This window comes from Giraffa tippelskirchi, chromosome 3 (assembly GCF_054371585.1).
Source record: "Giraffa tippelskirchi isolate mGirTip1 chromosome 3, T2T-mGirTip1v1.2.pri, whole genome shotgun sequence".
Lineage (NCBI taxonomy): Eukaryota > Metazoa > Chordata > Mammalia > Artiodactyla > Giraffidae > Giraffa > Giraffa tippelskirchi.
The window spans coordinates 7,989,735-8,015,480 of NC_137277.1; the positions used below are offsets into that span (position 1 = coordinate 7,989,735).

At 59.8% G+C, this 25,746-nt stretch overlaps 1 protein-coding gene across 16 annotated transcripts; it reads right to left on the reverse strand.

Annotated features, from left to right (window-relative positions):
- Positions 1–64: 64 nt before the first annotated feature.
- On the reverse strand, positions 65–25,270 carry RHBDF2 (rhomboid 5 homolog 2). Of its 16 annotated transcripts, none has more exons than XM_081575502.1 (21): positions 25,236–25,270; positions 24,724–24,805; positions 15,265–15,392; positions 14,417–14,618; positions 10,160–10,325; positions 9,141–9,283; positions 8,574–8,769; positions 8,287–8,490; positions 7,270–7,398; positions 6,838–6,950; positions 6,491–6,685; positions 5,369–5,480; positions 5,074–5,148; positions 4,728–4,889; positions 3,458–3,567; positions 3,225–3,288; positions 3,037–3,131; positions 2,758–2,833; positions 2,524–2,624; positions 2,219–2,372; positions 65–1,443 (listed from the first exon to the last, which is right to left on the reverse strand). In XM_081575502.1, the coding sequence occupies exons 5-21, from the start codon at positions 10,301–10,303 to the stop codon at positions 1,024–1,026; spliced, it is 2,493 nt and encodes an 830-aa protein (XP_081431628.1). In that variant the 5' UTR covers positions 10,304–10,325; positions 14,417–14,618; positions 15,265–15,392; positions 24,724–24,805; positions 25,236–25,270; the 3' UTR covers positions 65–1,023. The 16 variants fall into 16 exon arrangements, with proteins under 16 accessions (XP_081431628.1, XP_081431629.1, XP_081431631.1 ...); XM_081575503.1 differs by having other exon boundaries at positions 24,720–24,805; positions 25,150–25,270; XM_081575505.1 differs by lacking the exon at positions 24,724–24,805.
- Positions 25,271–25,746: the final 476 nt, after the last annotated feature.

A 25,746-nucleotide genomic window follows, 5' to 3' on the forward strand; every position in this document is an offset into this window, starting at 1 on the left:
CGCCACCCCACCCCCAAAGTAAAGTTCCAGCTTTTATTTGAGGCCTCACATCAAAAGCTAGTCCTTTCTTAAAGAATATCATTTAATCCATTTCAGACATTGTCCATACAAAGTTAGCGTTACTTTAAAAAATTAGGACCATGATATAAATTGGTTAAAAAAAAAAAAAAGTCCTGATTGACCTTGGGCAACCCCTGGGCACAGGTCCACGGGGTGGCCCTGCCCCTTTCTTGGCAGAAGTGAGGCAGAGGGTGGTGAGCTGGTTGGCATCAGTCCAGCCCCAGAAGGCTGAACACTAACTCAAGGGGAAGGGCTGGTTGGGAGGGCCTGGGGGCCCTGGGGTGGGTTGGCAGGTTCAGCTTCTATTGGATAACAGCCCAGGCTCTCAGCTTCCCAACCCAGCTGTGTCTCTCTGCTCCTTCTCTGCCCCAGTCCATGGCCAAAGCCTCTCCCACGAGGTTTGGTCCAGGAGTGTTATGGGGAGGCTCACTGGGCCACTTATGGAAGCTGGGCATGGACTCAGGGCAGAGAGGGGAGGGGCAACAGGCATGGCCAGGCAGGGCTGGGAACCCAACAGGAACCCCAGCCTCGTCCCCAGGAGGGGCGCACTCACAGTAACGGGGCCGGGAGGGGACCGTACCAGCAGAGCCGGAGGTGGGGGCTGAGCAGCAGCCCAGGACCCTGGAAGAAAGGAGCCCACCCCCAGGTGGGGTCCCGACGGCAGGGCAGCGGGGGGGCTGTCAGGGCCTCGGCCCCGAGCTGCAGAGATGCACGGGCTCCGAGTGTCCCCCAGCCTGGAACTGAGGAAGGGAGCCTTGGCCCCTCAAGAAGCCTCCCTTCAGGAGCGTCTCCCCTCGGACTCGGCCTCTCCTGGAGCAGGGAGCTCCTAGGAGCAGGGCCGGCCCCATGGGGTCTCTGGGGTGTGTGTGGGGTGCTGTGCAGGTGGACAGCTCAGCCCAGGCACTGTCCCCGCGTCCTCCAAGCTGGGTGGGAGTAGCTGTGCTGGCCCTGCCAGGTAGGTGGTCAGTGTAGCACCTGGTCCAGCTCGTACTTCTCGCAGAAGCGGCTGGTGAAGGGGAAGCAGGTGAGGTACTCGACCCAGGGCCAGTGGATGGGGTAGACATACAGCCAGATGACCAGCGAGGCGAAGAGGCCGGCGAAGACCACCAGCGACACCAGGATGAGGGCGCGCTTGCGGTACTTGTCGCTGGTGCCAAAGGTGATGTAGGGCAGGAAGGCAAAGGCCAGCAGCAGGCCGCTGAGGAAGCCGAAGATGTGGGCAATGTTGTCGATCCAGGGCAGGAGGCCGCAGATGAAGAGGAACAGCACAATGGCCGACAGGTTCAGGAAGGCCTTCCAGGGCCGCTCCAGCAGCTGCCAGCTCTGGAAGAGCTCCACGAAGAGGCAGGCCAGGAGGCCGAACTGCGACCCTGCAGGGCCCACCTGGGGCCGGAGGGCGGGGCGGGGACACGGTCACTTCTAGGCACTGGGCGGGAGCCCGCGGGGAGCCCTGGGCACAGCCGGGCTGGAGCCCTGGGACCCGGGTCATCCTGTCTGTGAGCCCCTCCCAGGGCGGGGACCCCAAAGCTGAGGGCCAAGGGGGCAGGGGGAGGTGCAGCCAGAGCTGCCAGAACCCAGCTGGACTCGTTCCGCCCACCCTTTGTGCAGACACGGAGCACCTACTATGTGCACAGCTGGTACAGTAAGCAGAACAGACAGCCTGCTCTGGGCAGCACACATGGCGGGGAGACATTGAACCAGCCCGGAACATGAGGTGGAACTGATCCACAAACCCTTCTTTCTTAGCAAGAACGGTCACATGAGGGCGACTTCATAGGGCCCAGCCTGTAGCTAAGGGGTGTGCTGGCAAGCGGTCATGGTCACCGAGAGAAATGAAGCAGGGGTGGGGTGGGGTGTCCAGGAAGGTCTTTCTGGAGGTGACCTCTGCATGTGACCCAGGGGCATCGCTGCTCCTTTGTGCCCAGGAACAGACTAAGGAACTGGCCAGGAAGCCCCCAGCTTAACTGTCCGTTGACTGTTGAGCCTGACATGGCAGGGGCTGTGCGTCCCTCTGGCCAACCCGGGTCAGGTAGTGGGGGTAGGGGGAGGGGGGCGGGGGCAGGGAAGGAAGTAGCAGGGCTAGCCCCACCCCGCCCAGTCCCCAGAGTGTCCCAAGTCCCCACCCCCGCCCGGTCCCCAGAGTGCCCCGAGTCCCCACCTCCGCCCGGTATGGGAGGAAAAGGGCGCTGGCGAGGTTGCCAGTGATGCCGCTGAGGATGAAGATAATGGAGATGCGGTGCCAGCCGGCCAGCTTCTCCAGGTCACGCAGGATGGTCATTTGGAAGATCACAGACACGAGGCAGTGGACCACGCTGGGCGGGGACACATGGGCATCGGCTTCTGCCCGTGGCCACCAGCCAGGCACCAGCCAGGCACCAGCCTGACTCAGGGGCCCTTCCTCTGGGGGTCCAGGTGGGCGGGCATCACGGGGGCCTGGGGGGTGGGCAGCGAGGGGCCTCTTACCCAGCGTGGAGGAACAGAGACAGCCAGAGCCTGTAGAACTGATCGGGGACCTCGGGGTTGAGGAAGGGCAGCAGTCCACACACCTTGTCCAAGCAGTGCACCTGGGGGTGAGCGCACGCCGGTCAGTCCCTGGGGCCCGGCTGGGTGGGAGGCCCTGATATGTGGGGGGGTGGGACCGGACACCCGCTGCGGAGGGCTTGAAGGCTGCTCACCGTGCCCGGGGCCCCGCCTCACCTGGGAGCAAAGCGTGGCCTTTTCGTGGAAATAGCCGTGCATGAACTCACAGTACTCCCGCGTGGTGATCTCACAGCTGGGAGCAGGGAGGCAAGAGTGGACGTCAGGGGACTGAGTCCTGATCCCTCGCCCGGTGTCCAGCGCCTGGCCGCAGCAGGCATCGCTGGCAGGATGGGTGCCCCTCTTCAGGGACCCTCACAGCATGGACGGAGTGGGCAGGGAGGACAGTGGTGGAGGAGGGGCACAGGGGCTCCCGGTCCAGTGCCCAGGCCGGTTTACCTGCCCTTGGTGCCGATGCAGCAGGGGCGGCCCCGGATCTGGCAGTCCATGTGCAGGAAGCCGGAGAGGTTACTCTTGGCCTGTTCCGTGCAGATCTGCCGGGAAGGGCACGGAGCGGGGATGGGGCTGTGCGGCGGCCAGCATGCCTCCCTGCCCTTCCTGGACCGCTCTCCTTCCCGCACACTCACCGGCCACTTGGTGATATCGTCAGGCCAGATGTGGGCACCACTGGAGGCCGGCTCCTCACAGGTTCTGGAAGTAGAGGTGGGAGGGGGCAAAATGTGGGGCCTTGGCACCCCCAGCCTTCCACGCCCACTGGCCAGCACTCCAGCCTGCCACGCCTACCAGCCAGCACTCCCACGGGTGGCACCAACTACATGACAGTCAGCCCCATCTTCTCAGAGAGCTCAGCCATGGGTACCTGGGGTCCTGGTTGCACACAGCCCCGGAAGTTCGCTTCTGGCCCAGATCAGACTTGTCCATGGGGGGCCCTGTATCTTCCTGCCACTTAACGAAGGTGGCCAGAGTCTCCTGGAGGATGGGGAGGGGCTGGTCATGGCGGGCTGGACAAGGTCATGCCGATCAGAGTGGGCAGGGGCCCCTCCAGGGCAGGGGCTCATTCCCTGCTGTCCAGGTTTCTGGCTCATCTCCCAGACCGCCACCCCTCACTGACACTCCCAGGACTTAGCTTTCACTTCTCTGGGGCTGGGGAGGTTGGTACTCTCCCTGTGCCAGGCTGCCTACATGGGGCGTGAGGCCAAGGGGTGGGTATGAGGCCAGGGAGGGGGGGGTGTGAGGCCAGGGAGGTGGAGTGTGAGGCCAGGGAGGAGGGGTGTGAGCCCGGGGGAGGGGAAGTGTGAGGCCAGGGAGAGGGGTGTGGGCCCAGGGAGGGAGTGTGAGCCCAGGGAGAGGGGTGTGAGCCCAGGAAGGAGGGGTATGAGCCCAGGGAGAGGGGGTGTGAGGCCAGGGAGGGGGAGTGTGAGGCCAGGGAGGGGGGTGTGGGCCCAGGGAGGGGGGTGTGGGCCCAGGAAGGGAGGGTGTGAGCCCAGGGAGAGGGGTGTGAGCCCAGGGAGAGGGGTGTGTGCCCAGGGAGGAGGGGTGTGAGCCCAGGGAGGGGGGTGTGAGGCCAGGGAGGGGGTGTGAAGCCAGGGAGGGGGGATGAGGCCGGGGCGGGGGGGGGGGGGTGTGAGTCCAAGGAAGGGGTGTGAGTCCAGGGAAGGGATGTGAAGCCAGGGGGGGTGGTGAGGCCGGAGGGGGGTGGTGTGAGCGCAGGGAGGGGTAATGAGAGCCCAGGGAGGGGGGTGTAAGTCCAGGGAGGGGGTGTGAAGCCAGGGAAGGGGGGTGAGGCTGGGGGAGGGTTGGTGTGAGGCCGGGGGGGGGGGGGGGGGATGTGAGCCCAGGAAGGTGGGTGTGAGGCCAAGGAGGGGGGTGTGAGGCCAGGGAGGGAGTGTGAAGCCAGGGAGGGGGGGTGAGGCCGGTGGGGGGTGGTGTGAGGCTAGGGAGGGAGGGTGTGAGCCCAGGGAGTGGGGTGTGAGTCCAGGGAGCGGGTGTGAGGCCAGGGAGGGCAGAGGAAGGATGGACGAAATGTGTAGACACCGCCCTTGAAGGGCCCCTCCCCAAGGCTGGGGCAAATGGAGATGGTGTGGGGGACCAGGGTGGGCTGGCCGGGATTGCAGGGCCCATGCCCACACCGAGCAGTCCTTCCTCTGGGTCTGGATGCAGCCCGAATGGTCGTTTTGGACACAGCAGCCTGAGTCCCGCTCCAGGTCTCGCTCCCGCAGCACTAGCTGCTCAATCTGTTGGTCCTTCCGGATGCAAGGCGAGAACTTGGCTCCCAGGTGGATCAAGTCAATCTGGGGAGGGGGCAGCCGGGGAGGGGGTTGTGAGCTCAGGCCCAGACCTGGCCAGAGCATTCCTCCCAAGGGTCCTCCTGCTGAGGGGGCCTTCCAGGTTAGACACAACCCCCTCTCTGCCCAGCTGGGGTGACAGGGGCAGGGGGCTCCCTGCTGAGATGCCATCTGCGCCTGGGCCCCTCACCGAGCTGGGGCCAATCCAGAAGTTCTCCTGCTGGATGTACTTCACGCTCTCATACACACCTTTATTCCTGAGCACCTGGTGCAGAGGTGGAAGGAGGCCGGGTCAGGGCTTTCTCGGTCCCAGGGAAGGGCTTCCAGGAAGGGGCTGAGAGGCAAAGCAGAGGAGAGCCCAGAGCCCCCTCCTGCTTGGGCCAGGTTTGTGCCTCGGAGGGACTGGGTGGCCCAAGACAAGGATGCTTCTTTGGGGTGAGGCTAGGATTCCCAGGATGGAGACCCCCTTCCTGAGCCGCACTCACCAGCTGGGTGGTGACGTGCTGGGCGAAGCCCACGGGCGCGATGCCGTATGTGCCGATCACCAGCAGCGTGACAATGATGTGGACAAAGGTCAGCCAGTAGGTGAAGTAGGGCCTGTGGGCAGGGGCCTCGGGTCAGCAGAGCTGGACTCACACTCTGACCCTCAGGCCTGTGACACTCAGCTGCTGACAACTCTTACCTGCTCCCAACCCTCCACTACTTTTCTTGGACTCGTCCTTCACCACCGCAATTCTTAACACACACCTCTATGCCTTTCTCTCCCAGCTGAAACCCTCCCCATGGCTTCTCGCTGCTCTGGGAATCAAGTCTAACACTGCCCACCTCCACTGGTTGCCAGGCCTTGCTGCGCCTGCCCACCTTCCTCTCCTCCTCTTGCAGTTCTGAGAATGCACCCCATGCCCTGCAGCCCCAGGGCCTTTGCACATGACGCTTCCTTTGCCTGAGATGCTCTGCCCGTCTCTCTTCACCCAGCTAACCACTGCTCCTCCTGACCACATGCCTCCCCACCCTCTGTTCACTCCCTCTCTGTCCTCCTTCTCCAGGACACACTCCACACCTGCTATCACTTAACTTTTTGTGATCTGGGGTTCAATGTCTATCAGGTTGCTGCTAACTGTACACAGAGAATGGCATGTTCCCAATCCTCTGGCTTCCCCTGAGGTCTTGCACACAGTCCCTCTCCACAGGCCCCTCAGTGGCAGTCACCACTTCTAACCATGCCTCTGACCCACCACACCTGCCCTGCTCTGCTGTCCCAGGGCCTGTGTGGCACTCAGTGAATGCTTGTTGTCTGGGACCCAGGGAGAAAGCAGGCCCAGAAAGCAACAAGAGGCAGCAACACCCGACGATTCTTCCCGGGTGACGTGCATGCTCGCAGGGTGAACCCGGGGACTGCCCTGCTCCCCCGACCCATAAAAGGTGCTCATCAAAGTCTCGCTGAACAAGAAGGGATGCTCCAGGAGAGGGCCCAGGGGGATCTGGAAGCCCCCTGGTCCCTTCTGGGTGGCTCCCAGCCCCTCTCCCTGGGCCTACTCCTGGGAGCAACCCTCCAGGACAGTGAGCACCCCCAGGTCTCGGAGCGGGCGGCCCGGCCGGCAGCTCACCGGTGGCTGTCGAAGCTCTCCAGCTGCCGCTGCACCGTGCTGCTGATGCTGCGGCGGTAGGTGCGGTTCAGCCAGTTGCCCACCACGCCCAGGCCGTAGTGCCGCTTCTTCCGGTCGAAGGCAAAGTGCTTCACCTTGGAGGCGATGCGCTTGCCGCGTTTGGTGGGGGGCACCGGGGCTCGGCTGGACTCCTTCCTAGTGAGGATGGCAGTCGCAGCCAGGTACCCTCACCCCCTCCTTCCCACGAGGGGGGACCAGGAGGGACCTGTGATCTGGGGAACCCCTCCACCCCCACCCCCACCCGGGGCCGTCACCACGCTCCGCTGGGAGGACTGCCAGGAACTCACAGAGGGATCTGGTCGGGGGAGACCGGAGAGGCCGAGTGCGGGATGCCCCGGAAGTAGCTGGCAGAGAGTGGGGGTGACTCAAACACGTCATCGGGCATGGAGCTCATTTCTTCCTGGAGTGGGGGTGGAGTTGGGGACACAGAAAGAGACAGTGTGAGGAGTCACTGTCCCCCGCCCTGCCCCCTTAACAGCTCAATTCAAGGGCAGGACAACGCAGGACAGGCTCCCGGGGAGGGAGGGAGGAGAAGGCATGTGTCTGTGGGCCCTAATGGGGGGGCCCGGGAGCTCTGAGAGGCGGCACCCCCATCCCACGGATGGGCCTCTGGACATCTGAGGGGCTCCCGGCAGAGTGCGATGGAGGCCAGGTCTCTTCCCCCAGCTCCCGCCCACCCCAGCCCCCCGACCCCGAGGGCCCACACACCCCGTGCTTGCCTTACTAAAAAACGAGGAGTCGAATGTCTCCGCCCCGTCGACCGCGTCCTCCTCCAGGGAGCTGGGGTAGGCAAAGCTGCACTTGACCAGCCGGCTCCGCTGTCCTGTGGCCTCCAGCACCGAGCGCCCCTGTGCGGGGCAGAGGCACGGGCGTCAGGCCAAGGGGAGGCAGTCCTGCCCCGACACCAAAGGGGTGACAAAGCCATCCGCCCGGGGAGGTGGGACCCTGCACAGAGCAGGAGCGTCTGCGGAGGCCGGGACTGGGCTCCAGCTCGCCCCCTGGCCTGCGCACAGCACTCTCTCTGCAGTTGGCTGCCAACTTCTCTTGACGACCTCCCGCCCTCGGGCTTGAGTACCTGGCACCCCACCACTCACCCTGCACCCTTACTCCCGAGGTTCGGGCTTCCTGGCACAGCACACGGAGCCCCTACCGACCTTTCTGATGCCACCTCCCGCCATTCCTCTTGTGACCACCCTTCACTAAAACTACCTGCTACTGCCTCTTACCCCCAGGCCTTTGCATAGGCTGTATCCTCTGCTGAGAATGCTGTTCCCTTCCTGGCAAAACTTTCTTTATACCTCCCAAGTGCCCTCTCTGACATCAGCCCCTCTCCTGGGCAAGACGGGGCAGCCCCTCCTCTGGGTGGGCCCCAGAACCTGTCACACCGCATGGTGACATCTCCTCTCACTCGAGCTGAGGGCTCCTCCAGGGCAGGGACACTGGCTCAATTCTCTCTGCGGTGCCCCCGTGCCCAGCACGAAACGGGGGCTCCGCAAACATGGGTCAGGAAGCAGTGACTGTATGTTTCACTTCCTACTTCTCCTACGTATGTGTTAGTGCAGAAACCAGCTGCCCGCACTAGGGAGAAGAGGGGCTACAAGGATGTGGGTGAGTCTGCCTGCTGGGCTGCAACCCCCTTCTCAGCCCAGGGATCCCGGAGCAGCCACTGCCCTGGCACAGATGGAGGTGCCTGGGATGGGGGAGAGAGGGACCAGGCTGGGCAGCGGTGTCCTTACCTTAAGCAAGGCTGCAGCAGCTTGAAAGCTCATGTGGGCCACAGAGATCCTCTTGCGGCGGGGCAGGTGGGAATAGCCAGAGCGGACGCTGGTGAAGGAGGTGAGGGAAAGGACCCCGGGGGTCAGTGGTGGGTGCGGGGCGTGGGGCCGGTCCACCTCGTCCGGGTGGCGGAATGCCCGTCCTCGGGCCAGGGGGTCCACGATCTGGACAGGAGGGAGGCAGTGAACAGAGGCCGCCAGGCCCTGGGCCAAGTCCCCTGGTGCCCCCGCCCCTGGCTGGAGCCCACCTTGGGCATCTTGCAGGGCTTTGGAGACTCGGTGTCCTGGAAGGAGGGCACCTCTTGGCTGGGGAGCTCCAGGTCCCGTTGGCACGAGGCCTTGAGCCGGCCGTAGCGCACGCTGCAGTGGTGAAGGCTCCGGCGCTGCCAGTGCTGCCGCTTCAGTTCCCAGTCTCCGCTGACCCCGAACCACTGGGCCGCGCCCCTGCGGGGGCGGACAGGGCACAGGGCGCATGTCACTATGGCGCGACGAGAGCAAGAAAGGCCACGTGTGCGGGGAGGTGACAGGGCGTGTGTGTGTGTGTGTGTGTGCAGTGGGAGGTGACAGGACATGTGTGGGTGCAGTGGGGGGTAGGGAGCAGATTGACCCCCCCCACTCAGTGTCCAGGGACTGGCCGGGTCTTCCTGTCAGGCTCAGAGCCGCCCTGGCCTCAGGTTCCCCCGCCTGGAACATGGGCTGCCTGTCCTCGCCTCCCAGAAAGGGGCTTGGGGCCCCAGAGTGTCAGAGTCCTTCAGGTAGGGAGGGGGGTCTGCGGGGTGGGGAAGCATGTAGGCGGGGGCGGAACGCGTGCTCACTTGCGGATGCTCTGGGACAGGGAAGCCTGGCGGCGGAAGCCGGGGCGCTTCTCTGGGCCGCCCTCCTGCCATCGCCCTCGCGGCTCCTGGAGGCTGACGCTCTTCAGGAGGGCCGGGTTCCTGGGCCTCTGCCCTCCGGGTTCCTGGAGGCGGGAGGGGAGACAGGCTGTGACCCCGCGGAGCCCCGAGCCCCGCCGGCTGCCTCTGCTCTGGCTCCTGATGTGAAAACCCAGACAGGACAAACCTCGACCCCAGCTGACCCCGAGCCACTTTCTCATTCTGAGGGTCAGATAGGCCCTTTTCTAGTGCGTCCAGGAGCCCGGCACTCACTTCCCCAGCTCCCCATCCAGGGCTCCCTCTCTAGGTCCTGGCCGTGGCTAAGCCGCAGACTTGCCCAGCTTTGCATGTTTGAAACCGCCCTTGGCTGCGTGGGCGCCACGAGACCGCCTCCCTGGGGGCCCTGGACTGCATGGGAGCCCACGCTGTGAGAAGCGGGTTCTCAATGGACTCTTTATGGGGCGTTGGTCGGGATGCTGGCAACAGTGATTCATCCCCGTCCTCCCGCACGAGCAGAGTGCTGCGAGTCGGGGTGTCCCTTCCCTTGAGTCACAGACAGTCCACTGCCTGCAGAATGGCCCCCGGTGGGCTTCCCTGGTGGTCCAGTGGCTAAGACTTCGTGCTCCCAATGGAGGGGACCCAAGTTCAATCCCTGGCCAGGAAACTAGATCCTGCGTGCTGCAACTAAGACCTGGTGCAGCCAAATAAAAATAAATAAATAAAAGAAGGGACTGGGGCTGGAAATAGCCAGTTCCCAGGTGGGACTGACAAGAGTCTCCTGTTTTCCCTGGCCAGCCATGAGACTGAGCTGCTGAGCTCAGGAGTCACACCCAGTGATGTTGGGGGCCAGGAAGGAGGGGGTGAAGATTATGGCAGGGGCTCTAGCAGGCTCCGGAAGGGCCCCCTTCCAGGAAGTGAAACTGCCCTAAAGGTGCCAGGGGCACAGCGGGGGCCCCTCTTACCTGGGGCAGCATGCTGGCCTGCTCACTGGGGGCCGGGGTCTCGGGCGGAGGGATGGTGATGGACAGGTTGGGTGGCTTCCGGCTCTGCAGGCGGCTGCTGGACACCGAGGAAACTCTCTCGCCATTCTTGTCATCGGAGGCCATGGTGGGCGAGGGGGCGGGGCAGCTGGAAGGGAAACGGAGGGGGCACGGGTGTATCGTGGAGAGGCTGCAGGATGGGGGGGACGTGGGGACAGTGCAGGGTGTCAGGGCATGCCAAGGCGGGCAGCCCAGATGGAGCACAACCCGTGGAAAATTGGTTCAAACCTGACTCCGGATACTCAACCATGCAGCAGCCAGCACACTGAATCGGGCTGGGTGGGGTATGGTGAGAAGGTCTGTTTTCATCCTTCATTTGCATTCTAGGCCAGCAGGAGCCTGGGAGGTCCCCAACTTGTCACCTCATTCTGTTTCTGGTCTCTGCTTCAGGCGAGGACCACACCCAGAAAAGAATGTGAGGACCAGGGATACAGGAGGGATGTGATCTTGGCCTGCCCATCAGTCTGGCTAGAGTAGGCCAAGGGGCTGGAAGGCAGATTCCTTGGACAAAGGGCCCTGCCTTCATCCCTGGGGCAGGGTTTGGGGAGGTCAGGGAGAAGGCTCCAGGCGGCCCACAACCAAGGGACCCACAGCTGTGCAGGGAGCAGGTGGTTCTCAGAGAAGGAATCCCTGGGCTGCAAGCGAGGAAGGGAAGGTCCAACCTAACTCCTGGGAACGTGAGAAAGCCACTGGGCTAGTCCCTGTCCCCCCAGACTGCCAAGTTCCTCTTTCAAAGGTAAGTGAAACTGCCATCTGTCTGTTACTTTTTTCTTTTCACAAAGGAAGAATATTACATCTTAATGATAAAAATGATACACGAGCATTGCAAAAGAGACTCAGAGGACTAAAGAAGAAAGTGAACTGCTGGCCCGCCTGTCACCCCGTGTTCCAGGAAAGAGCTTGGTGTGCACATGCCTCCAGGTGCTTCTGTGTACCTGGAAAAGGACACAGTACTTAACATTTCGTTGTTGTTGTTTAGTTGCTAAGTCGTGTCCGACTCTGAGACCCCATGGACTGTAGCCCGCCAGGCTCCTCTGTCCATGAGATTTTTCCAGTCAAGAATACTGAAGTGGGTTGCCATTTCCTTCTCCAGGGGATCTTCCCAACCCAGGGATCAATGCATCTTCTGCACTGGGAGGCAGATTCTTTATCACTGAGACACCAAGGAAGGCCACTTAACATTTTACATGCACTCATATCATTTCTCTACAGCAAGGAGATCTTTCTCTGTCAATGGAGACAGACAGGCCCACCTGATCTGTCTTGAAGACTGGGAAGGTTTTTAAGAATGGAATGTACCAAGATTTACTTAATTCCAGACTGATGGTTGCTTAGATTTGTGTCCAGGGTTAAGGAACACCCTTGCCTATATCACATGTGTTATGCTATGCTACATGGCTTCAGTCGTGTCCGATTCTTTGTGACCCCATGGACTGTAGCCCACCAGGCTCTTCTGTCCATGGGGATTCTCCAGCCAAGAATACTAGAGTGGGTTGCCATGCCCTCCTCTAGGGGATCTTCCTGACTCAAGGATTGAACCCATGTCTCCTTATAAACCTGCATTGGCAAGTTCTTTACCACTAGCAGCACCTCCGAGTTTTATAACAAGACAAACTTAGAAGGGGAACTACTGGACTGAAGAATAAGTGTGTCTTGAATTTCGGTGGAACTTTCCAAATGGCCCAGCCAGGAGGAAGTAGCAACTTACCCCCACCTGGGGCTTTTCCATCCTCACAGGTGCCACTGACTCCCGTACCCTCTTTGACCCAACAGAACGAACACCCTCTGATTTGTCTAGTCTCTCCATTTCACCTCTCACTCTGCCCTGTGACCTTTGTCTTGCTAAAATCCTTTGCTGTTTCCTCTCCCTGCATCCTAAGGCTGCTGGGGCAGGTCTGATTTCTCTTCCCTCACATCCATCGTCTGATCAGAGTGGGGCCACCTGTGGCCAAGGTGCCGGATGGCAGGGCAATGCAGCTGCCACCTTTGTTTTGAGCCTGCCTGTTTCCCCAACTCTGCCCGGCCCCCAGGTGAGGCACCATCGCCTCTCATCTGAAGGGTCCCAGCAGCCTCCTGACTCTTCCTGACCTGCTGCCCCCTTGAACCCCCACCCCAGGACCATCTCCACCCAGTGGCAGAGCTCGCCTTTTAAAAGCACAAATCATACGATGCTCAACACTAGGCCAGGATCTCCAGTTCTCACTTAAAATCAAGTCCAAACTTCTCACTGGGGCCGCTGGGCCCCTCGTCCCTTCGTCTCCTCCTTGGTCCCCACCCTCACCTCAATCAGGCCACCTGGGGTCCCTCACTGCCCTACACCTGTCAAGCTCTATTAGGAGGTGAAGGGGGGTCATGGTCAAAAGCACAGACTGGAACTGAGTGGCCCGGGGCTTGATCTGCATCTGATCACTGGTCACCTAGGTCCTCACCTTATGGGGGGAATAACCCCCTCCCCTAAAGAGACATCCTGGGCATCACATGACTGCATGTATGACACGCACTTAGGCAGCACGTCCACAGACACTCATTCAGGAATGTTCACAGCGCCACGTTCACTGGAACTCAAAGGTGGAAACAACCCAAGTGTTCATCAAAATACAAGTGGAAATTAGGAGCTTGGGATTAACATATACACACGACTATACCTGGGGCTCCCTGTGGCATAGAGGTAAAGAATGTTCCTGCCAATGTAGGAGACGCATGGGACAAGCTTTCGATCCCTGGGTTGGGACGATCCCCTCGAGAAGGGAATGGCAACCCACTCTAGCATTCTTGCCTGAGAAATCCCATGGACAGAGGAGCCTGGCGGGCTACACAGTCCACGGGGTTGCAAAGGGTCAGATATGACTGAGCACACACCCCTTCCTTCCTTCCTTCTCACCCCTTCTCACGACTATATACAAAACAGACAATTAACAAGGACCTACTATATAGCACAGGGAACCCTGCTCAGTATTCTGCAATGAGTCTTCCCTGGTGTCACAGTGGATAAGAATCCAGCTGCAAATGCAGGGGACATGGGTTTGAACCCTTGTCCTGGAAGATCCCACATATCGCAGAGCATCTAAGCCTGTGCACCCTAACTTCTGAGCTTGCACTCTAGAGCCTCTGAGCCACAACTATCGAGTCTACGCGCTGCAACTACTGAAGCCCGTGCGCCTGGAGCCTGTGCTCCACAATGAGAGAAGCCACTGCAAAGAGAAGCCCACACACCACAATGGAGAATAGCCACTTCTCTCCACAACTAGAGAAAGCCTGTGAACAGCAATGAAGACCCAGCGTAATTAAAAAAAAAAAATCCTGCAATATGGGAAAAGAATCTGAAAAAGGATAGATATATGTACATGTATAACTGAATCACTTTGTTGTATACCTGAAACTAACACAATATGATACATCAACTATACTACAATATAAAATAAAAGTTAAAAAAAAAAGTGTACTATAATCTGTGGGGAAAAAAAAAAACCATACAAATGGGTAAACAAAATGTGTTAAATCCACACAAGGGACAGTTACTCAGCCATGAAGAGGAATGACTCACTGAGACAGGCTGAACACAGATGAACCTGGAGCATGTTATGCTAAATGAAAGAAGCCAGACACTAATAGACTACATACTCCAGGGGTCCAAATGAAAGTCCAGAAGAGGCAAATCTATAGAGACAGAAGAATGAGTCATGGCTTAGGGCTGGGGGTGACAGCTAAAGGACGGGGGTTTCCTTCTGAGATGATGAAAATGTCCTAAAATAGATGAATTTTACGTGAATTGTATAAATAAAATGTGAACTATATCTCAATAAAGGCGGTTAAAAAAAAAAGTTGCAAGTACAAATGTTGGGCCTCTGGTTGGAACCCTGCTGGCTCTTCCCAGATCAGATTAGCACTTGTGCACAGCAGGTGGCTCCTTCTCATCATTCTGGTCCCAGCGTGAGTGCCACCTCCTCCAAGGAGCTCTCCCTGACTGCCTGAGGCAGCACCCCTCCCACCCCATGTGTCTCTCCATCACTTCACCCTGCTCGTCTCCCTCTTTCTGCCTTACTCACAGCTGCATCTCTACTGTCAGTAGAGTGCTGGCCCATGGGTAGCATCAGTACATATTTGTTGAAAGTCAGATAAGCAAGCAAGGAAAGCAGCTGGTACCTGGGGTCCATGCCACTCGGCTACCCAGCTTCCTACCTTCAGGCTGTGGGCTGAGCTCGCAGTTCCCTGGGTCTTGTTGCTGAGGACTTTAGAGCATGTTCTAGTCCTTTCCTCGCTCTGCAGAGATGCTCTGGGGTCAAGTCTCAGCTCTGTGGAGAGGTGGCTGAATGCAGAGACAGACGGAAAGACAGACAGATGACTCCAGGTCAGGCAGGGCCGCTTCCTTGGTGCTCACAGCCTATAAGGAAGGAAAGGCAGGCTCAAGGGGGTATGTCAGGACCAAAGCATCTTTCCATCTTCTTGACCTCAGTCTCCTCATCTATAAAATGGGGATAATTCCACCAGCTTCATAGGTGGGGGATTAAGAAATAACCCCCTCTTCTTCTCCCCTTGTGGTGATGAGGTAGGCTCTTCAGAGCACCCGGACGCCAGGGGCCTCTGGGCGTGTACCTAACAAAACCACATAAAGACCCGTGCTCTGGGCTGGGAACCATAATCAATACGCTCCCTACTTTCTTTTCTTGTTTCTAGAGAACTTTACTAGAAACACTAAACTTTTTAAAATGCAGGCATTATTGGCTATCTTCTGATCAAGATTTCTTTTCAATTAGACAAAGCCAGATATTCAAGGCAGTGTTTAAAGGGTTCAGACGTGTTTTGCTGTCGTTTCAGCTCTTTAACAATTAGTTTAGGTGAAATCTATGCCTGCAATGCAGGAGACCCGGGTTCAGTCCCTAGGTTGGGAAGATCTCCTGGAGAAGGGAATGGCTACCCGTTCCAGTATTTTTGTCTGGAGAATTCCATGGACAGAGGAGCCTGGTGGGCTACAGTCTGTGGGGTCGCAAAGAGACAGAACTGAGTGACTAACACACACACACACGCACCATAAAAGGATTAAAAAGTGAACAACTCGTGGGACTTCCCTGGTGGTGCAGGGGTTAAGACTCTGTGCTTCTGCTGCAGGGGAGAGTTTGATGCCCAGTTGGGGAACTAAGATCCCGCATGCTGTGTGCTGCGGCCAAAAGAAAAAAAAAAAAGTGAGCAACTTGAGGGCATGCCTTTGTTTCTGAGAAGTCCTGCACAGGAGACACTGCTGGTGTGGCAGAATAGGGGCCCCTTGATGGAGCCCCTGAGGGCTGCTGGGGACAGGACAGGGTCAGGGCCCCAGGTGAGCCAGGCCTTGCCTGACCCTTTACATGCATTATCCCACTGTCCTCAAAACTTGCTCCGAGGTAGATATTATCAACTACCTTTTTGTAGGTAAGAATGGAGGCTCAGGGGTTGAGTAACTTGCCCAAGCTCACACAGCCAGGATGGGGAGCAGCTGGGACTCAGGGTGCTCTGGCTACAGGGCCCGAAGCCTCTTTGGAAACAGGCACCCCTTCTCCCTAAATCTGGAGTACACTCAGGACTAGAAAGCCTCCTATCAGGGAGACAGAGCAGAGAGTCCAGCCTGGAGAGAAACTTGGTTGAACATCTCTGCACTTTGCAAACTGTGCTCCTCAGAGGCCTGGGGTCACCAGAGGTGCCCAAGGGGCTGCCATGGGGTGAACTGGAGGCTGGAGGAGGGCCCGGGACCCCCCTGATTCCACAGGGCAGCAGTCCTCTGGCTTTGAGCAGGGCCTCTCACCTCCAGTCCTACAACTGCAGGTGAGAAGAGCTCTGGGTACAGAAGGGGTGCCAGAGAGCTATCTGAGGCCTAGCTGGGGGCCCAGGACGCTTCCTGCTTAAGACTTGACTAAGACTTGGGCATCCTTCCTTCTATCCCACGTGTGGGGAGTTCTGACCCGCACCCCAGGGCAGACGGCCTGTCGGCAGGCGCCTCAGATGCCACTTGGCACCACTCAGGGGACTGCTCCAAGACAACAGCCTCAACTGGGGCCCTGGCACAGAAACTTCTCCCACAGAGCCTCCCTTGGGACCAGGGCGCAGTGAGAGGGCACCAGGCGGGCACTGCCCTGGGAAACTGGCACCAAGGATGAGGGGAGGCAGTGGGGGAAGGCTGGGGGCGAGTCTGGGGCTGCCAGGCCTGAGCTCAGTAAGGTCACCAAATACTTGGATCCCTGGGTGACTCGGAGCTCCTGATGACAAGAAGGGCAGACTCAATCCAAGCCTGGGGGAAGGGGGACTGGACCACCCTGGGGAAATCCTAGCAGTCCGGAAGAGAAGTGGACAGTCCCGGAGAGCAGAGGCAGGGCGGGGTCACATTTTTCACACGGAGCCATTTAACTGTCCTTGTAGCATGGTGCCCAGAGCCTTGGCCTGTAAGCCGTGTGACCTCCACGGCCTGTTTCTTTCTCTGTTAAGCAAAGGGGTTGGACAAAATGATGACCCGCCATGACATCCTCAAGTGCACATACTGGGCATAAAAACACCACTTTGCCCCCGTCACTCTCTCCCTGTAGAGGGGGGTCTGCCCCCAGCTGATGCAGACACGGGGAGTGGGGGTACCAGAAGCCCAGCCCCTGCCTCAGGACTCAGGGAGGGAGGAAGTGGGGGTGACAGGTGCCTGGAGTAGATTCAGGGGTTGTGGATAGACTCTGGGCGCCCCCCATAACCCAAGTCTAGGGTGTGGAGGAGCCCAGATGGCAGAAAAAGCGCTGGAGCACTGGGAGCGCCCGCCCCGGCCAACGCTTATCTCCCGCGCCCCAAAAGTGCTTGCTCATTGCAGAGGAAATTGTGACATCCTGGGACCAGGCTTCCTCCTGACCCAGTCACATCCGCTGCTCTCTGAGACCCCTCAGGCCTGCCGCAGCATCCAGCCTGTGGGTCGGGGGCAGGGAGGTTTGAGGGCCTGACCCACTTGGCTGGACCACTGCCACCTGCCCATAAAAATTCTAGCCTTGGTGGGGGCCTGTCCCAGAAAAAGGCCTTCAGTCCCAGGGTACCCAGGAGACCCCAAAGGGGCCTGGGGAGAGGAAGGGGGTCCAGCCTGGAGTAGAGGGGTACATACCCAGAGCAAGTACAGTACAGAGTTCAAGTCTGTACCCCAAGAAACACCCAGGGTCTGAAACCCCACCGCCTCCACGCCCAGAGGCATAGCCTAGGATCAGACACACATGGCAGAAACGCAGACTCAGACACTGCATGCTGGTTTCGCCAGGGAATCCGGTTTCCCCACAGGGCGGGGCTGGGCACCGCCAGCTGAGCCCTGTCCTGGCAGCCACAGCCAGGGCAAGCCAGGCGTCCCTGCAGCGGGTCCCCCGCCGGAGCCCTGCCAGGGCAGGTGCCCCCTCTCCAGGATGCACGGGCCCACCGGCCCCTCCCCACCTGCCCCCAGGTGCGGCTCCATCCCTGGGAGTCTGACTCTGGTGTCCTGTTTCTCTCTCCACTTGCCCACCCCCCCACCCCCCGACACACCAGCAGGTTTCTGAAGCCACCCCCGCGTCTTGCTCACGGTGGATGGATTTTCCACGCCCCCTGGGGCTCTGAGGACCTCCAGAGCCAGAAGTAGGCAGGGCAACCTGACACAAGGACTCAGCCTGCGTGTGACCAGACGTGGGGACGCAGGGGAGGGAGGCGGCCCTGGGAGGAGGGATGGGCAGCCCCTCCCAAGAGGGGCTTTCTGAACCATGAGATAAGGTCAGGAAGGTTAGGGGATCCCCCAAAGCGAGGGCCTCAGGCCCCCCGAACAGAGGAAGAAGGAACCACCATCTGGCCCAGAGGTAGGTTCCTCCCAGCTGGCGGTGGGCGGGCAGTCTGGAGGGGAGGGAGGCGGCCAGGCGGCTGGGTCCCGCCTGTCCCCCCGCTGAATCACAGGATGTCAGGGTGAGGGCGAGGGGCGAGGAAGTGGCCTCTTTCCCCCTTGCTTCCCTGTCACAGAAACCGAAACCCGCTTTTATCCTCCCTACAGCCATTCTGGGAGCCGGGTAGGTTTTAGAAAGCAGCAAGGAGGAAGCGGGCCCTCGGGCAGCATGCAATCCCCCAGCGAAAGCCTTGGTTCTGCTGAACTGGGGTGGGGGCAGGCGGGAAGCGGGGGGCTGCTCTGGCTGCCGTGAGGCCCGGCAAGGGGCAGCTTATGTAAAAGGTGCCACCTGGCCGATCAGCCAGTGACTCACCCTAAATGCCTCCCTGCCCTGGCAAGAGTGAGTGGGGACAAAAGAGCCCAGCAGGAAAGAGCCAAGAAGGCCAGCTGAGGGTCGGACAGGATCAGGAAGACCAAAAACAGACAGATGAAAAGGGAGGGAGGCAAGCGTCCCAGGTGGGGACCACAAACCCCACCATCAGAGTCAGAGGAAGGAGAGTGGGGAGGGGATGCCCATCTGTCTCCAGAGGCCAGCGGGAGCCCTCCCCAGGACCCCCTTCCTCCTGACAAGCACCCACTTCCCCAGGGGAACCAGCCAGCAAACTTATTTCACAGGCCGCCCTTCAGCCCAGCTCCCCGCAACGGAGAGGAAAAATGAAACCACTTGTGGGTTGGCGCCCCAACCACAGGGAAAGGCCCCACTCACAGAGGGCCCTGGCCCAGGGAGGCCCGGATTTATCCTGCTTTTTGCTCAAACTTGAGTAGATAAAGAACCTGAGCACAGGTTCAAGGACCTGGTGACCTTCCCCATCAGAAACCAGGCTCGGGTTCCCCGTGACCCAGTTAGAGGGGCTTGGGAGTCACGGCCGACCACAGACACAGGAAGCGGGCGCTGGGCTCCAGCCTGCTGCCGAGAGCGTGTAGGGGCAAGGAGGGCAGGCTGCCGTGTTCCCAGCCCCCACCCTGTACCACCCAGAGGTTTGCTCAGGACCACACACCAGTGGGGGGCTGGCTGGCAGAGATGCGAATGCCCCATCCCCTGTGGGGACCCCAATTCCAAAACCCAGCTGGAACTGCCCAAGCCCCACAGCCCCCCATCCTAAGGTGTAGGCCACAGCTGGTAACATACGGGGACAGGCATTATTGGGAGGGAAATGCCACCAGATGGCCCCAACCGACCACGAGGCTGGGCCCTGTCCACCACAGTGCCCTCCCCGAGGCCCCACTGGGAATCCCTGGCCTCCAGGAGCTGCTGATGGAAGCAGACCAGGGACAGCAGCTGAGCAGAGACCTTCCAGACCTCAGACAAGCAGCAGCCTCCAGGCTGCTCATGGACAACAGTGGGAAGGGATGGAGCTGCTGGCTCCTGGGATGCTCTGCCCGGCAGCCTGGCCTCCTCTGGGAAGGTGGTCTATTCCCTCCCGGTTCTACTGTTCCAGGAGCATAGCCAGAAGGCTCTGGTCCATCCAGGCTGGATACCAGGGCACAGGAGGGAGCCTGGGGGGTGGGGGAGACATGTACCGCTGGGCACCACACTGACCCAGACCTGGCATGAACCAGGCTTTGCTCCAAACACTCATGAGGATTTTGCCTCTCTCGGGATCTTCAGGTACTGGAAGCTGGGTTTCCACTGGTCCATGGAACTGGTAGGACCTAGCACATGCTCAGTGGTGCGGGGGGGATGGGTGCAACACGGGTTGGGGAGGAGGAAGGCCCATGTCCCTCCCGCCAGGGGCTCCGGACCCCGAGGCATTTCCAGACACGACCAACCCCAGCACACAGAGCAGGCCTCTGTCTTGTGCTCGCGAGGGCGGAGGCCACCCAGTTTCCATCCACGCCTTGTGGCCTGGCTCCAGACAATGAGAATGCTGTCCCACTTGGGGAGATGGGGTCAGAGGCCCGGCCCTAAGCGCTGTGTGATACTGAGCAAGCCACTTGGCATCTCTGAGCTTTGGTGTGTTATGAATAAGAGGCTCAGGAGCCTCTCGAGATCTGAGGCTTTGAAACCTAGGGGTCACCCTGGGAGCCTAGGGAGCCGAGGGACAAAGCCTGACCATATTCCACAGAGAGGTTAAGCACTTCGCCCACTGTCACTCAGCCAGAAGTCAGGCCCTGGGCTGCCCAGGGTCACTCACCTCAACATGCTCAGGACAGGGCGCTGGGTTCCCCTCACTCCAGGAGGCTGGGGTCGGCCTTTAGCACCAAGCGAAGATGCCAGGCAAACACTTTTCAGCTTGTAAACAGTAATTAAGGAGCTAATAAACCAGACTTCCCAGAATCCTGCCTTGGGGCTTACTCCGTCCCTGGAAGAAGCTGGCCCCAGTCCCAATGGCTGCTGCGAGGGCTCTGGGACATGTGGACGTGGGCCAGCCAGGCCTCTCAGACCAGAGGGGCTCTCTGCATGCATTACCAGCTCTATCTCTCCACCTCGCTTTGGAGCCACTGAGGTCTTCTTATCAAGAAATGAGAGCTGAGGGGGCTCACACTCTAACTTGGTCACCTACTCGCTGGGAGATTGAGCAAATTATGACTTCTGAGCCTCAGTGTTCTCTGCTGTGAAATGGGGTGATGCAGCAGAGATGACATGAGATGGTGAGTGCCCAGAGCCTGGGAAAGTTGGTGGAGGGTAACGTGTAGCTTCTTTTATTCCCGGCTGGCGTCCGCCACCATGGCTGACTTGGTTTCTACATCTGAGCCAAGCGCCCCAGAGGCAGCAGATCTCTGACAGGTGGGGAAACTGAGGTTTGGAGAGGTGAAGGCACTTGTCCGAGGTTACACAGTTAGGCCGTGGGGCTGTGGCCTCCTGCCATCTGGGAACTGGTGAGGCAAAGTGGCAGAAGAGCGGGCAGGGGGTGGTGACTCAGGAGCTGGGGGCAAGTTTGGGGTGCACAGGCCTTTGACTCATGAGCCCCTCCCTGCTCCCCCCAAGTAGAAATGACATCATCTAACGCTTGGTGGCACTTCTCAGCTTATCTAGGGCTTTCACAAACATTCTCTCATCCTTGTCCTTATCTCACGATTGTCATTGGCTGATAAAGCCATCAGCTAATGAGCCAGGGCTCAGGCCAGACTGCAGTCCCAAGGCTGGCTTCTACCCAGTCCCGCGCAGGGGAGGCCTTCTCTTCCAGGCCTTCTGGGGTCTGCACCAGGGGGCAGGACCTTGGGAGAGCCAACAGGAGAGGGCACGACCACCCAAGGATCCTTGTGGCACAAGCTCTGGGGCCACACGTGGGAGGCAGAGAAAGCCAAGCTGGCCTGGCTCCCGGCTCCAAGCAGCCTGGCCAGCGGGGAGCAGGGCTGAGGGTCACGGCCTCCACAACCACCCCCCAGCAACATGACGCACAGGCTGGAGGGCGGGGGCCAGCAGTTCACAGCCTGGTCCTCCCTTCCCTCCCTCCGAAACCCACCCTCCATTCCCATGGCCTCCACGACGATGAGGTCCCCCACCCCAGACCCGGCCACTTCTAAAGGATGACACAGCGCGATGCCATTCCACAGCCTGTTCTTAGCTCGTCCCCCCAACAGGCCATGAGGTAAGACCTCTGGCCTCACCGCGAGTCCGTCCCAAGGGCACACAGACATGTCCCTGTTACTGTGATGTTTCTGTTACTCCCTCACCACGCTCCTCATGCAGCCAGGCACCTGCCCAAGCTTCACATGAACCACCACTGGAATCCTCCCAGGCAGACCACTGTGACCCCGCTGGGGAAACTGAGGCACAGACTATTTAAGTGACCCTCTCCCATCCTACTGACCACACTCTCATAGCCCGGGTACCTGCCGGAATCTGGGCCTTGCTGTTTGGCTCCCCCAGCTGGGAATCACCCTCTCCCACCGCCACCCCCACCCTTCCGGGCAGCATCCCTGATGGGCCCACCTTGTCTGTGTTGCCCACTTAGTGCCAGCCACTTTCCTAGATGGTCAGATGGCATCATCGACTCAATGGACATGAGTTTGAGTAAGCTCCGGGAGATGGTGAAGGACAGGGAAGCCTGGTGTGCTGCAGTCCACGGGGTTGCAAAGAGTCGGACACGACTGAGTGACTGAACAACTTCCCTGGAAGGCTCAGAATGTGCCTTCCCAAGGCTCTGAAACCGCAAGCCTTGCATCTGGGTCCCTAGATAAACTTACTGAACAAGGGAACAAGGACACGGCGGCTGTCTGTACTACTCTGATGCTGAGCAGAAAATGCTTTCTTTATGTCAGTCCTGAGAGCAGCCCTTGCTTCTCAGCCTCCCCACCGTGGTCACCACTCCTCCCCCAGGCCCAGCTGGACGGGAAACCGGGAGCAGAGGCGTGAGCTCACTCTGGAAATCCCCAGGGGGGCCAGGGCAACACTAAGGTCTGCTCCAAAGCGGGCGTCACTGAGACCCGAGAGGACTTGCTGTCCAGAGTGTACATCACCTTCGATGTTGCACGACGGGGCAGGCAGGAGGCTGGGGCCACCCTAATCCCGCCACCCCTCATCCCAACCCACAGGGAAGTGTCAGATGGCACATTCAAGTCACAGGCACAAACATACCATCCCTTGACTTCCTGCTCTCATCTGAGGTCTCACCTGGGGAAGAGTTTACACAGCAAGTCACACACCCTGCAGAGAAGTCTGGCCACCACCACTGACCCAGAGCTGGGCTTGGACCCCAGCGACCCCCACAGTGCATTTATGGCGTGATTCATTCCTCTTCTTAGAGGACCAGGAGTCCCCGCCTTAGGCAGTGAGCATGTGCCTGTGTGTGTGTGTGTGTGTCCATGTGGGTTACACCAGGTCCTGCTGCAGCTCAGAAATGAGTAAGTGAGGTAGAAGTCACCTGGTACTCTGTTGCCAGCTGGTGGCACAGGGTTTTAGGGCTGGGCCTGGGAAGGGACGGCCCAGGTTCAATGTGAGGCCCTGCTGATTACTTCCTGAACAGCTTTGTGCAAGTCTGGCTGCTGCTTTGTGCCTTCAGAGGCACACAGAAGATGGGAGGTCACTATTACAGGTTGTTTTTTTGGTTTGTTTTTGTTTTAGCTGAAAAGGTGAAAGCCTCACTCCAGTCTTTTAAAGTTAAAGGATTAAAAGAAGCCTCCCAAAGCAAAAGTCAAACCAGAAACTGCCACCTGCCCTCTGACCCTACCAGGGTTCCCAGGTCAGGAGGCCAGGGTCCACAAGTAAACAGGATGGAGGGTGGAGGTGGGAATGGAAATTGTCAAGAAGTGGGCAGGGAGGGCAGTGAGGGGGCCTGAGCTCCTGGGCATGGACGGCTGCTTCATCCCATCCTGCCTTCTCTATGACAGCCCCCCGCCATAATTCCCTGCACAGCAGAGAGCCCAACGCAAATAATTAATTCAGAGTTGTCCTACCGGGGAACCCCCTGGCCTGTGGCTCCGATGACCCCCATCTCTCACTGGGGCTCTGCTAACACCATGAGCAGGGGGCGCCTCGCTGCACCAGCATCAGGGCCCACCCTGGGTCTCTCATCTCACCCAGAGTTCCCACAGCCACCGTGGAACTTTCTACTGCCAGAGGGAAGCAGACTGTGAAGCGGCAAGGAATGAGGTGTCCTGTTATTCCTCGGATGTTATTTTCCTGGTATAAGTGACTGAGGAGTTAGGAGTAGGTTCAGAAGGGAAAATGACAGCTGGTCACATGGTGTCAGGCATCCAGGCCCGCCCAGCGATCAAGGGTTGGGACAGTCTCTGAGAACAGAACTCACCCCCTTCCCACCCTCCACAGTGTGCGAATGTCTGACCCCCAGGGCTGCCCTGGCTCACCCAGAGTGGGAGGCACCCTGGGGGTGAAGCACTCCAGGACCCAGCTGTGAGAGAGCCCCTGTTTCCAGCCCCTCTCCCATGGCACCCAGAACTGCTTAATACAGGGCCTAGGGTTTAAGTAGGGAAGAGGCTGGTGGCACCAAGGGTGGCTTGCTGTTAGGACAGGACTGCTCTCAGCTTATCTCATTCAGGTTTATTCCTCCTCTAACCTGGGGAAACTGAGGCAGGGAGGGGCAGTCAGTGAGAAGCAACCTGATGGGCTGGGTACCACGCCAAGCTCAGCACAGCACTCCTGACACTTCTGGCTGGATAATTCTTCATGGTAGGGGGCTGTCCTGCACACCTCAGGATGTTTAGCATCATCCCTGACCTCTACACACTAAATGCCGGGAGCCACAACACTCACCCGCCCCACCCCACCCCCAGGTGTGACAACCAAAATGTCTCCAGACACTGCTGAATGTCCCCTGGCAGGCAAAATCACTCCCCTAGGCCCGTTTGAGGATCACTGCTCTGAAAGAAGCTTTGCTTTCCACTCTCTCTGCCTCACCTACAGTGAGCGACAGCAACATAACACAGACGCTGGGCCCATTATATTTCAGCAAGTGCCACCCACACAGGGTCCTAAGGCTAGCCATTGGGAAAGAGCAGCCAGTCCACGTGGGGGGTCAGTCCGCAAGCCTTCCCCTCCTCAGACACTCCCTTCTCGGCTCCAACTCCAGGCCTTCTCCCTTGGCCTTTCACCGTGCTCCCCTCTGCCCTGGAGTCAGGGGCTTATACTCTAGAGACATACTCCTCTATAACCCAACGCAGTACCCTGGGGGAAAGGAGAATGGGGGCCACCTACTCAAGATCCTCTGTCCAGAAGTCAGGACTCCTGGGTCCAAATTCTGAGCTCCGGTCCGGCCTGGCTGCGGCACCTGTTTCCACTCCGGAGAGGGAGAACAAACTCTGTCCCGGCCGCTGCAGCTCACCCAGGAGAAAGTGGAGGGGCGGGGAAGGTCTGAATTCCGGGAGCTTCTGGGGCGAGGCGGGACTGCGCGGTCCTGCCCTGGGGCTTTCCCCCCCGCTCTTCCTCCCGGGACTTTAAACTGCGGCCCAATCATCCTGTCCCCGCCTCTGGTGACCCGTGGCCCAGGGACCCCGGAGGTGTCTCATCCGAGCTGAGCCTAGGGGCCGGCAGACCCGGTCCAGGGGCCCCGTCCCAGTCCAGCCCGGGTCTCCGGTATCGGCCCACGTGAGGCCAGCACCGGCCCCTTCGCCGGTCACTCACCGCCGCCCCGGGTGCGACCCCGCGGCCCCTCTGGCGCCCGGCGCCCTGCTGCCGCGAACCGGCCCCTCCCGGCGCCCCGCGCTCACCTCCCTGCGGCCCCAAGTCCCCGGGACTCAGCTCCGAGCTGTGCCAGCCGGCCGCTGGGTAGTGGCTTCTGGGGGCGGGGCCCCCGCGCTCCGCCTATTCCCTACCTGCGCGCGGTCGGAGGGGGCGGGCCCGGGGGAGGGCCCGGGGGCCGGGGCGGGGCCGAGCTCGGGGGGCGGGTCCGGGCCCTGGAGGCGGGGCCTCGCTCTGGGGCGGGGCCTCGCTCGGTCCCCTAGGCCGGCATCCTCTGCCGCTCCAGGTGCGCGCTGCTCCAGTGATGTACCCCACCCCCGGGCAGAGCCCTGTTTTACGCCGGAGCTACTCTCTTCCGGGCGCCGTCCTCTCCTCCCCCGATAAAACGTATAATCTAGGTCTGAAGTGCCATCATCCCGTCAACTTCCAAGAAAAGCCTCTCCAATAACAGCCCTCTCCCAGACCCTTCATCCCTGGATCAAACGAGCCTGTTCCCTCGGGCCTTTTAGCCCTCAGGCTTTCCTTCAAACTCATTTGGAG